The sequence below is a fragment of the Bos indicus genome, chromosome 12, assembly GCF_029378745.1.
Source record: "Bos indicus isolate NIAB-ARS_2022 breed Sahiwal x Tharparkar chromosome 12, NIAB-ARS_B.indTharparkar_mat_pri_1.0, whole genome shotgun sequence".
In the NCBI taxonomy this organism is placed as follows: Eukaryota; Metazoa; Chordata; class Mammalia; order Artiodactyla; family Bovidae; genus Bos; species Bos indicus.
This window is the reverse complement of record NC_091771.1, coordinates 88309581-88321736: the sequence shown is the minus strand read 5'-3', so window position 1 is coordinate 88321736 and position 12156 is coordinate 88309581. Positions and strand designations below refer to the sequence as shown.

The following is a 12156-nucleotide window of genomic DNA, read 5'->3' as shown; positions in this document are numbered from 1 at the left end:
CGTGAAACTTCTGAAACCCAGGGTTTCCAGGGGCAGAGAATGGCTAATATTTTACTCCCCAAACCTACCTTTATACCACAGAGAAGTGGTCGCTATGTCTATACTTTGCGACTTTGACGTTGAACTTGCACTGTGGCTGGGTCCCTCAAAACAAACCAGTCGGGGCCTCGGGGCGGGGGGCGGTGATGAAAGGGTGGCTGCCCTATAAGAAGTTCCCAGACGACCACGGTTTCAGAGCATGTTGGCTGGTTTCCGTTTGGCTTCTGCAAATTAAACGTTAGTCATTCCTCTCCTTGTTGCTTCTGAGAGAAAAGGACTGCTACGGTTTTCTAAGAAAAACTTTCTACAATTTAAAAGAGAGTGATTCCTGAAGTCCGCCAGCCAATATGAATGCAGTTAATATGCCAATAGCGTATGCATTGATAATGACATGTTTTTAATCAAACCGCTTCTGAAGTCTCTTAAAGCTTTACTCTTCGGAATGGAACCGTCTTTTATATAAGCCTGTTTTGGTTAACTTAGCATGCATTTTCAATGCTTCTCAACATCTGTCTCTTATTACCAGAGGTCCTGATATCCAGATGACAACAAAGTATTCTGAGTGCCTTGGAAGTTAGTCTGCTCTTTATTCCTGTCTTGAATCATAATTTTATTGTGACACCAGGTTCTCTGAGGAGCAACATTTTTACTCCCTGGACAGACAGGGGGACAGCCTTTCTAAAATGCAGATTCTGTTTGCACAAATGTGTTCCATGTGGGAGCCTGGATGGGAGGAGAGTTTGGGGGAGAAAGGATACATGTGTGTGTGTGACTGAGTCCCTTTGCTGTCCAGCTGAAACTATCACCGCATTGTTTATCAGCTTTATTCCAGTATAAAACAAAAAGTTAAAAAAATACGTTCCAAGTAAGAAAATACCTGAAACTAGTTAGTATGTGTCCACAGTTCAGACGAATACAGTCTTTTCTGACCTTTAAAATGTGGTGCCAGAACATGCACGAACTTAAAAGATTCAACACTTTACTTTCTAAAGTCACCTAATTCACATTTTATTGTTAGCAAACTAATAACTGTACCGTTGGGGCCAATACACCCTATTTAAAAAATTAAATAATTTTTCCAAGTTATGGTGCACTTTCATTTCTACATTTAAACCATTTAAGAAACTGTTGATCTTAAAATTATGTATTTGGGGGGAAAAAAAACTGGGGTAAGACTGTAGTGTTTCTGCAACACGGTGATTCACCGTCTTTAAAAGCGCCCTATCGGCTCGGCCCTGCTTTGTCAGCTGAGCCAGGGGAAAGCAAAGTTGAACACTCAGAGCTGCGGCCAAGGTTCACACTCCAGCCGCGAGGAAACCGCAAGTCACGGAGAAGGGCAGCGGGTCTGCGGGACTCGGGATTCTGTTCTGAACCAGGGATGAGCCTGAAAACGCGTCCTAGGACCTGCGGCCGGCCCTGAAACGCCAGGGCTTCCCGACCCCGTGTGCGGTCCTCCGGGTTTGGAGACAGGAGAATTCTTCCCTGGGGAGGTCAGCACACCATCTCCCAGCCCAGCTCTCCGCGACTGATAAACGATCTTTTAAAAATGCAACTGGTCAGCGAACCAGAGGCCGAAAGTCTCACACGATACCAGCAACAAAAGCTGTTCAAACAAAGCCGGGGAGGACGCCCGCGGGCGCCGCAGCCCGGTTTCGGCTCAGGTCGCCCCGGAGCGGCGCCTCCTCCTGCGGGCGGGGCTCCCGCGACCCCCGGCCTCCCCGGGCCGCTCCCCTCGAACGCGGCCCCCCGTCCCCGCCGGCCCCGCACACAATGGCGCCCCGAGCCCGGGCGGGATCCCGCCGCCGACTCCCCGCGCCGCCCGCGCGCCCCCCGCGCGCCCGGGCCCGCGCACAAAGGAAGCGCGTGGGCTCCTCCGCGCGCGCGCGCGGCCACCAGGTGCGGGCGCCGGCGACCCCGCGCCCGCGCGTCTCGGCGCACCCCGGGCCGCGGCGGGGGCCAGGTGGGGCGCGGGGCCTCCGTACGCGCGGGGCCTCCCGCCGCCCGGGCCTCCCTCCGCCCCGGGCCTGTCCGCCGGGGGTGCGTGCGCGGGCCGGGCCGGGGGGGCACTCACTTTCTCGATGGTGCCGGGCAGCAGGCGCTCCAGCAGCCTGCAGAGGACCACCCCATCCTTCAGAGACGCCTGCAGGAAGCCCTCTGGGTCCGAGATGGTTTTCTTGGGCGACTCCAGCACGCCCAAGGTAATGAGCCACGTAACGGTCTGCTCGGCGGAATTCATCGCGGCGGCGCGCCCGGCCTCCCCGCGCCGCGAGCGCGTCTCGGCGCCGTTCACCTCGGAGCGGCCGCGGCCCGGCCGGCTGCGCCCACCGCCCCCTCCTCCCGCTCGCCCATGGAGAGCCCGGCGACGGCGATTGGCTCGGGCGGCGCCGCGGTCCGGCCGGCTCGCGCTCCCTCGCGTGCGTCCTGGCCGACTGTCAAGCGCCTTTTCATTAGAGGCACATGAACCTGCGGCGGCCGCCCGGCGCCGCCCCCGCCGCCGCCTCCCGGCCCCCAGCCGCTGCCGCCGATGACATCACCGCGAGCAGAAGAAAGACGCCGCGCCGGAGCGGGCCCCGCGCCCCGACCCGGGGCCGCCCGGACCCGACCCGAACCGAACCCGGGCTGCGCCGGCCCCCGCGTTCGGGCCCGCCGCCGTGCGCCCCCGCCGTGCGCCCTCCGCACCCCGCCTGCGGTGCGCGCGCGTCCCCACCTGCGCCGCCGGGTGGACGGCCCCCGCCCCAAGGGCCCGGTGACCTCCAGGAGGCGACAGCCCGCCGGCCGCGAGAGCTCGCCGCGCCTCCCCGCCCGAGGGCCGCGCGCGCCCTTCCCCGGGTGCGCCCGGAGGGGCCCGGGGCAGCCCCCTCGGAGGGGGAGACCCGGGCCGGGCTCCTCTCGCTGTCCTGGCCCTTCTGCTGCCTCCTTCGCTCCTCGGGAGACGCGGGACCTTTATTTGTATTCCTGATTCATGAATGTTTAAATGATTAAGTGCTTCCCAGAAAGCTCTTTTTATTTTTGCCAGTTTTATTTCAAGAGGTCGGGGGTGGAGGGAGCTGAAAACGAGAGGTTTCCTTCTCTGCGCTACCTTGCAAGCCAATAATTACAGAACACAATGATAATTAAATCTGTAACCAGATGGGTCTCTTTCGGGGAGGAATTGATTTCCCTGCTGCTGGGCTCCTTGGGGACATGACTGGCCAGAGCGCCGTGTGGCTGGTAGCAAGCCTGCCCCCAAGCCGGGAGGCCCGTCTGCCCCGCTCGGGTGACCTCCCTGGCCGGGGTGCCGCGGGCCCACCCTCCGGGACCAGAAACCTTGGAGCCACCGCACGTTAAATTGATGGTGGTGTTCCAGACACTGTGGGAGGAAGGTCAAGAAAACAGCAGAACCAGAGCTGGTCTGCACAGATGACTGGGAAGGAAGGACTGAGAGCTGCTCAAGTCCAAACGGGCCACTTGGCCAGGTCACATGTGGTTGAGAGATGCTCAAAGGCCCGGCTATGAAGCAAGTGGGCCAGGCCTAAGGAACGCAGCCATCTGACTGTTCTAAGGAAGATGCTTCTTCAAACGAGGAATGACAGTGCACTGTACATGCTGCGGAAGGGAACGAGCCTCTCCTTAAAAGAGGGACCGTGAAGGTGTCCATGTGTCCGTCTGCACCCTGAGTGCTTTGCCTGTTTGCTTGTTGTGACTGCCCCTGGCAATTTAAAAGTGTCATCTACAGAGAGCTCGCACTTCCCCGGTGGCAGAGCCGCAGGAGATGGGGGTTCAATCCCTTGGTCGGGAATATGCCCTGGAGGAGGAAATGCAACCCACCCCAGGATTCTTGCCTGGAAGATTCCACCAACACGACTGAAGTGACCGAGCGTGCACGTGCACACACGAGCTTACTCTGTGCCAGGCACATATTGAAGGTATTAATCCCATTAGTGACAAAAATTAGAAAACATGAAGATAAAAAAAAAATAACAGGCTTGACTTTCCTCTTCCTCCTTCTTCCAGAGCACTTCTTTTGCAACTGTGAATTGTATTTATTTCCAGCTTCGAGTTAAGTGGTTAAGTTTTCTTTCCAGATGTGAACCGAGTGGCTCAGACAGCAGCGTGAATTCCGGATTTTAAGGGCCGTGTGTTTGGTCGCTTCCTGGGCTCCTGGCGTCTGCTCTGTGTGGCACAGTCACTGCGGCAGCCTTGGGAAGGTTCCGTCCCACGAGTGGTGGGACGGACTCAAGCCTAGGTTCTGCAGCTCCAGGGTCCACGCTCGGCACCTGCTGTCCAGACCACGTCTGTCTACAGTTTCTACAAAACAGGACAGCTCCCAGCTCCGTCACGTTTTCTGCCCAAGGACACTTTGTCAACAAAAGGGTGTTCACCCAAGAGTAGCTGTTCACTGAGGCTCCTGTTTGCTCTCATTACTGCTGAATTGGACGCATGATTTAGAGTAGAGTCATTACAATTCCAGATGCGTTAAATGACGTCCGGTGCTTTTAATCTGGAAAGCGGGTTTAAGGGTCAACTTGACTCAATCAAATGGTCCTGCAGAAAGGTGGCTCCAGGGAGTGGCCTTAGGTAGCCACGGAACTGGCAGGCAAGCATTATCAAAAGGGGGACCCAGAGGCCACCTACTCTAACTGACCTCGGAAGTCCCTGAATGTTTAAATGCTCTATAGCAACCAGAGGGATTCTGTTACTTTGGATGTACGTTCGTTTCAAAAAAGATTATTTGGAAAGCATTCCAGAAAGTAACACTGCTCAGACCTACGTGTTTTTAAGGGTATAATTGTGCTGGCTATCCAAGGTGGGCATCCGGTTAAGCTTAACATTTTTCCAAGCTCCTGTGCCAGAGAACTCTTTGCTCTTCTGGGTTAGTGCCAGTTAAGAATATTGCTGGCTGAGGATTTGGCCTTGTCTGTGAATGCCCTTTGATGTACCCCGAAAGATTGTGGAAAGGCTCTCCACACAGGCCCAGGCCCCTCGGTTTCCTCGTTTCTCATGAGGACTTGAGCTTCATTCCCAGCTTGGCTGTCTGTTCATCCGATGGCCACATACAGCCCACTGTTAGAGCTTCCCCCACAAATAGCCCCAAACCTGGAGCTCCCACAGCTCAGCTGAACTGTGCTAACTCCATTTGTTAGCTTGGTGCTCGGAGGATGGTGTTACAGCAATGTTAAAACCTACCCCAGCCCGAAGCCAGACAGACAGATGGCTGTTTACCTAGCCACCACTCCCCGTAGAGGCGCTTTTATTGAATTGGACGGTCATCTAGACTGAAACACGCAGTGGGAAGCAGTTCTGTGAAGCTCACTGTAACTAAAACAGTATACTACTTATTTGGCTTAAATGTGGTCAAATGCTAAAAATCAAAGACGCAAAGCAGGAAAATATACTCTCTGGACAGATACAGCTGAGCAGTTACTCAGGGCAGGAAGACATTTACAATTACAGTCATGGTGATACCTAATGTCGACAGGACGCTCATCCTGGTTTGGGTCCCCAGAGCAGATCCTGCACCAGCTTGGATTCAAGTAGTTCACTTGGGGAGTGACCCCAGGGAGGACACGCGAGGAAGGGAGGACATGACCACATACCGCTTTCCATAGCAGCTGCGCCCGTTCACAGTCCCACCAGCAGTGCAGGAGGGCTCCCTTCCCTCCCCCATTGTTTGTAGACTTTCTGATGATGGCCATTCTGACTGGTGTGAGGGCTAGCTCACTGTCGTTTTGATTTGCCCTCCTGCAAGAGTGGACGGAGGAGCCTGGTGGGCTGCAGTCCATGGGGTCGCAAAGAGTCGGACACGACAGCGACTTCCCTTTCCCTTTTCACTTTCATGCATTGGAGAGGGAAACGGCAACCCACTGCAGTGTTCTTGCCTGGAGAATCCCAGGGCCGGGGGAGCCTGGTGGGCTGCAGTCCACGGGGTCATGAAGAGTCGGACACAACTGAGCGACTTCACTTTCACTTTTCCCTTTCATGCATTGGAGAGGGAAACGGCAACCCACTCCCGTGTTCTTGCCTGGAGAATCCCAGGGCCGGGGGAGCCTGGGGGGCTGCCGTCTGTGGGGTCGCACAGAGTGGGACACGACTGAAGCGACTTGGCAGCAGCAGCGGCAGCAAGAGTATATTAGACCAAGCAGCCTTTTGAAGGCAGATGTGTGGTTGGTTCCCTCCAGGGCAGAGGACAAATTTTCTCGCTGACCAGCAGATTATAAATAACGTTTCCTCCGGGACGAGGTTTGGGCGGTTCACTTGTAGTCCCTTTGAAGATCAGGGTTTGCCAGCCTGGGGTTCTCAGCTGTGACACAAGCCCCCCCGCCGTGTGTGGCACCCAGCTGAGCCCACCCGTCTTTGCCCTGGACTTGGGATCCGGGGTCCTGGTGAGAACTTGAGGCTGCGCTGAGTCACGCGGCCCTTCGTCACTCTGACCTGGGAGTCTCGTGTCTTCTCCTAGCAGCCACGAAGCTTTGGCTTAACTGCATTAGCTTTCAAATGGCTAAAATCTCAGATCCATTATACTTCTTCATGGTCCTTTACTCATTTCCCAAAATTAGTGATCAATTGCCCTTCTTTTTCCCCTCTGAATATGGCTTTCACTGTGTCCCATGAGTTTTATTAGATGGTACTTTCTTTTTCATTGCTCCCAAGGGGACTCGCAATTTCCCTTCTGATTTCCCCTTTGAGCAAATCTTTCCTAGGAATATGTTTCCTAATTATCAAGAAATTGAAAGTTTGTTGGCCACTGACTCTTAGTCAACTGAACCTATAATCTCTACTTTTCAAAATTTGCTAAGATTTTAAATGTGCCGTGAACATAAAAGGATCCGTTTTCTCTGTTCGAGAGAGAATAAACTTCTATTTTCCAGGTAAGGTTTTTGTGCTTTTTTTAAAAGAACTTTTTATGCCAAAATAATTTTAGACCTACAATAGGTTGCAAAAATAGTACAGAGGGCTCCCAGGTAGGCTTCCCCTGGCTTCCTTCAAAGATAATGTATCACACAACCAGAGAACAGCTCAAAGCAAGGGAGTCGATGCTGGTTCAAGACTATTTGCTGCTGCTGCTAAGTCGCTTCAGTCGTGTCCGACTCTGTGCGACCCCATAGACGGCAGCCCCCCAGGCTCCCCCGTCCCTGGGATTCTCCAGGCAAGAACACTGGAGTGGGTTGCCATTTCCTTCTCCAATGCATGAAAGTGAAAGTGAAGTCGCTCAGTCGCGTCTGACGCTCAGCGACCCCATGGAGTGCAGCCTACCAGGCTCCTCCGCCCATGGGACTTTCCAGGCGAGAGTACTGGAGTGCGGTGCCAGTGCCTTCTCCGAGACTGCTGGCTGAACTACAAGTTCACGTGTACTTTGGCGTGTGCGCCTCACAGCCCCACCTCGTGTGCAGGCGGCGTCGTCCCACCCAGACAGGTGCAGAGCTGCCCGTCTGCAGGGTTTGGAACGGGGAGAGGGCAAAGCTCTCCATCGGTCTTGCTGAAAGTGGGGGCCTGAAACCGACAAGCAGTCCCTGCAGCCAGAGTCCCCGCTGATGTTCCTGGGGAGTCACCCCTGCCCCGCTGAGATTTTGCGTCTTGCCCCAACCCTTTCTGTGAGATATGTCCGATCCTGAAAGATATAGACGTTAAAATCACATTTTCCCTAAGTCTCAAATCACTGAAACATCTTCTGTGAGATGTTCAAAGCACGGGTGAATTGAAACCGTATCTCCTTTTCACAAATTCTGCCTTCAGTCAGTTCATAATGTTCACCTTTGTCCTATTTCTTTCATGCTTACTTTCCATGGACATGATCACAGTTTCCATTCCTGTTTCCTTCTTACTTATACTTACCTGATGACTCTTTCCCTTTCATTTTCAACCTTTCTTTCTCACTTTAAGTTAGATTGTGCCAAGAGCATAAATGGGTTTTTTTTTTATGCCTCTTTGACAGGGTCTTTTTTTTTTTCATAATAAGTCCAGTCACGTCTAGTGTACTGACCACTAAGACTTCATTTTGTCCCTGTTGTTGTCAATAAATTACTTTTTACCTTACATTGCTGAGGTCTATTTTCCTCTTCTGAGTGTTTGCTGGTGTGTTCAAATGGCTTTGTTCCATTTTTTGTCCATTTCTTTTTTAATTCAAAAGTTGCATCATAGTTTTTCATTTAATAAATGGTTATCTTTCCTTGCTTGGCTTATAGTCAGACTCGTATAGCTCTGCTTTTTAAAGTGAGCTGCCAGGACTCACTGTTCCCACCAGTGTGCTTTTTGCTTCCTGCTCACCGCCTGCCCCGAGAGACGAGGCTTGCAGAAGGCTTGTACCTCCCGCTGCTCATCAGCTTCACCCCCACACTTCCAGAGAGACCACTGGAGAGCTTTGCCTTCTCCCCTTTCTATACCCTCAGCACCCATGGTCTGCCATTCGTTTGTCTATCATTAGGCTTCCCAGGTGGACCTAATGGTAAAAGACCCTCCTGCAATGCAGGAGACTCAAGAGATGCAGGTTCCATCCTGGGTTGGGAAGATCCCCTGGAGGAGGAAATGGCAACCCACTCCAGTATTGTTGCCTGGAGAATCCCATGGACAGAGGAGCCTGGCAGGCAATGGTCCAAAAGACACTGGGTCGTGAAAGAGTCAGACACAACATTAGAATTTCATTTGCAGTATACCTTGTTTTCCAGGAGCCTTTATCGAGCCCTTGTATTACACACACATGAGTGCCTGTGTCTGTGTGTCACTGCTCACCACCACTTTGCCGCTCTCTTCATGCATCCTGATGGTGTCGTGTCTCAGACATTCAGCTCTAGTGGGGCACCTGAGTAACAGACTATGTTATTGATCCATGTTTGTATAAGGGCACGTGTCCCCCAACAGAGCGCGGCGTCTTGGCTGGGCGGAGAATCACACGGACGAGCCCTCTGCTCACGGGCACCTGGCAGGAAGCTCTCCCATCGTCCTGCAGCTTCTGCTGTTGCAGACGGGGGTGCTACGCGAGGCTGATCCTACTCCGTGTAGGGAACTTGATCTTTTGGTCTAGAGACTGGTCGGACTTTCCTCTTTATTGTTGAAGACCAGGGTTTTCATAAGGACCTGATCTGTGTGCATATGTGCATATGTGTGCGTGTGTGTGTGTGTCTGCACATGCGCTTGTGTTTACCCTCATGGCTCCCTGTGACTTGATGGCCTTTCAAACTGCTGACTCCCATCTTTCTGCAGTTTAGGGAAATGTGCTTCAGTCACTTATACTTACTGCCTCTCCTTCGTCTCTTTTTTTAACACCCTGGAACCCCTCTTATCTTCCTGTTAGCTCTTCTTTATGATTCTCAATCTTGCTTTTTTCCCCTCCTGATTTCTAGCTCTGTCTTTTTACTCTGTGCTCTGAGGTATGGCCTCCATTTTATATGCCAGCCCAGTATCGTGGGTGTTCTCCTCCCATTCAGCACTTATATTTTTTTTTATTTTCAGGAACTCATTTTTGTCTTGTACCTGAAACTCCTTAAGCCTGTTTTTGTCTCACGTTTATAATTTTAGGAAGAGCGATAGGAAACATAATCCCACAGTTGAGGGGATTTAAGGTGGTTAAATGGAGAAGGAAATGGCAGCCCACTCCAGTATTCTTGCCTGGGAAATCCCATGGACGGAGGAGCCTGGTGGGCTACAGTCCGTGGAGTCGCAGAGTCAGACACGACTGAGCGACTGAGCGCTTGGTGGTTACAGTGCTCACTCCGTCATCTTGTGGCCCAAGCAGAGAGGTAAGGGGGCTTCGGGAGGTTTGCAGGGAGTGGGCGGCTTCTTGTCTCATTCATCGCCACCCTCAGTGTTTCTGCCCTGTGTGAATGCCTCACTTCGAGTCCCGGTTCCCTCCTGTCTGGACCCTCTGGAGCCCACGGGTGGTGCCTGCTCGGTGCAGTCTGCCTGTCCTTCATGCTGAGCTCGTGCCCGTCCTCTAGAGGGCGCGCTGCGGGCCTCCCCACCCTTTGTCCTCTTCCGCCTCCCCCGGTCCCCTCCTATCCTTCGCTAACTCGTCCTCGGGCCTGTCCGCCTTCCCACCCACCCCAGCGTGCAGTGATCCCTCCACCACCCCGACCCCCTTCGCCCCGCCGTCCTGTGGGCTCCTTCCTGCCCAGGCGCCTCCCCCAGGCACCCGTGCTGAGTCTCCATCCCTGCTGGTGGAAACGAAGCCCGGGTTTTGCTGGGCAGAGTTAACCCCCTGGCTGGGATCGGATCCTCACGGGGGCTGAACGCCTCCCACTCTTTCCTTACCTCCGTGAGGAGCACAAATCCGAGGTTCTCGGGCTCTTCACAAGGCTCTTTAAGGTCTGGGGGTTAAGAAGCCCTTTGAGCGCTGATGGAGACGGAGGCAGAGTGTCTCCACCGGCCTCGGGTCACGGCCGTGCAGGATAGAGAGCAGATGCGAGCAGAAAACACACGCCCACGCCTTCTGTGGCTGAGCGGACCTACTTAAGAGCAACAGGCGCTATCGTGAAAAGGTCCCCATCGTTTGTGTTTGTGGGGTCCGTAATGAGGCTGCAGTAGACAAGCATTTTAGGAAGCAGAGTGTTTCACACGTGTGTCTCCTCCACACGTGGTTTACTCTGGGGACAGAGTGTCATTCTCAATGCCTCTGCCTGGAAGTTACATTAAAAAAAAAAAAAAAAACGTACAAAACCCCAGAGACAGGTGTGATCGACTGTGGGCCGGGGTCCTGGGGAGCTGTCACTGCCGTTGGTGTTTAGTCGCCCAGTCATGTCCGACTCTTTGCAACCCCCTGGACTGCCGCACTCCAGGCTTCCCTGTCCTTCTCTATCTCCCAGAGTTTGCTCAGATTCATGTCCACTGAGTCGGTGATGCCATCCAACCATCTCATCCTCTGTTGCCCCCTTCTCCTCCTGCCCTCAATCTTTCCCAGCATCAGGGTCTTTTCTAATCAGTTGGCTCTTCACATCAGGTGGCCAAAGTATTGGAGCTTCAGCTTCAGCATCAGTCCTTCCAATGAATATTCAGGGTTGATTTCCTTTAGGATTGACTGGTTTGATCTCCTTGCTGTCCAAGGGACTCTCAAGAGTCTTCTCCAACACCACAGTTCAAAAGCATCAATTCTTTGGCACTCAGCCTTCTTTATGGTCCAAACCTCACATCCATACATGACTGCTGGAAAAAACAGAGTTTTGACTATGCGGACTTTGTTGGCAAAGTGATGTCTCTGCTTTTTATTACACTATCTAGGTTTGTAATAGCTTTTCTTTTAAGTGTCTTTTAATTTCACAGATCTGTTGCAAAGCCTGACATAAACATTGGCCCTAAATATAGGCAGTGCCTTGAATGTTATTTTAAAGTACCCATTGATATTTTATCTGTATTTCCTGAAAAACCTAAAAATATCTCTCTGTTAGGGTACTTTTTGAAAAAGAACAGCCGCAGACCCTGACAAATATTTGTTGACATAAGTTCAGCTCAGTTGTGTCCAACTCTTTGCAACCCCATGGACTGCAGCATGCCAAGCTTCCCTGTCCATTGCCAACTCCCAGAGCTTGCTCAAACTCAGTAAGTAGCCACTGTCATATTTTATAAGGGGCAACAGAATGCATCTCATATGAAATGCTTTTGCTTTATAAGTGGCTTCATCCATTTAGATGTAGAATCTGTTTCCCAAAGGAAGCATTTTAATTGCCCCCGTTTTCTGTCCTTTTGACTTACTCCAGAAAAAAGTATATTGAATGGATCATGGGTTTAATTAATTGGAACCCAGTTTTTAGAAGCCATAAATTATTGAAAATTGGAAATAGAGAAGTCCCTTAGGAAACAAGGCCTTCGTGCTTGCCCAGATACTAAATTTCATTTTGGTGCTGCCTGGACCATGAGCAGATGAGCCTGGCATGAGACGTCTCAGTCCCCATAGAACCATTTCTGGTGGAGGAGGTCCTCTGAGCTCAAGGACCCTGAGCAGAGAGGAAGGGGTGAAGCAGCGTGTGGGCTCATAGAAGAGCTGAGAAAACGTGGATGGAACTGTCGGGTAGAAGAGGGATCAGTCACAGAACCAGGAAGGACGGCAGGGCAGAGGGACCCACCAAGGACACGGGCTGGGCAGGGACACTGCAGTCACACGTAGGTGTGGGGACCAGGTGGCCCCCCCGGACAGTGGAGCTGGCCTCGGAG

The 12156-nt window shown here is 52.7% G+C and overlaps 1 protein-coding gene across 5 annotated transcripts in view; it reads right to left on the bottom strand.

Annotated features, from left to right (window-relative positions):
* Positions 1–2353, bottom strand: part of ARHGEF7 (Rho guanine nucleotide exchange factor 7) — a 102458-nt gene extending 100105 nt beyond the window's left edge. For 3 of the 5 annotated variants that reach the window (XM_070800491.1, XM_070800493.1, XM_070800496.1), the window contains exon 1: positions 2111–2349. In XM_070800491.1, the coding sequence (XP_070656592.1) occupies positions 2111–2275 (165 nt within the window). In that variant the 5' untranslated portion in view covers positions 2276–2349. Of the gene's footprint in view, positions 1–2110 lie in introns of all 5 variants that reach the window. The other 2 variants (XM_070800495.1, XM_070800494.1) reach the window with 2 other exon arrangements.
* Between the last annotated feature and the right edge of the window lie 9803 nt (positions 2354–12156).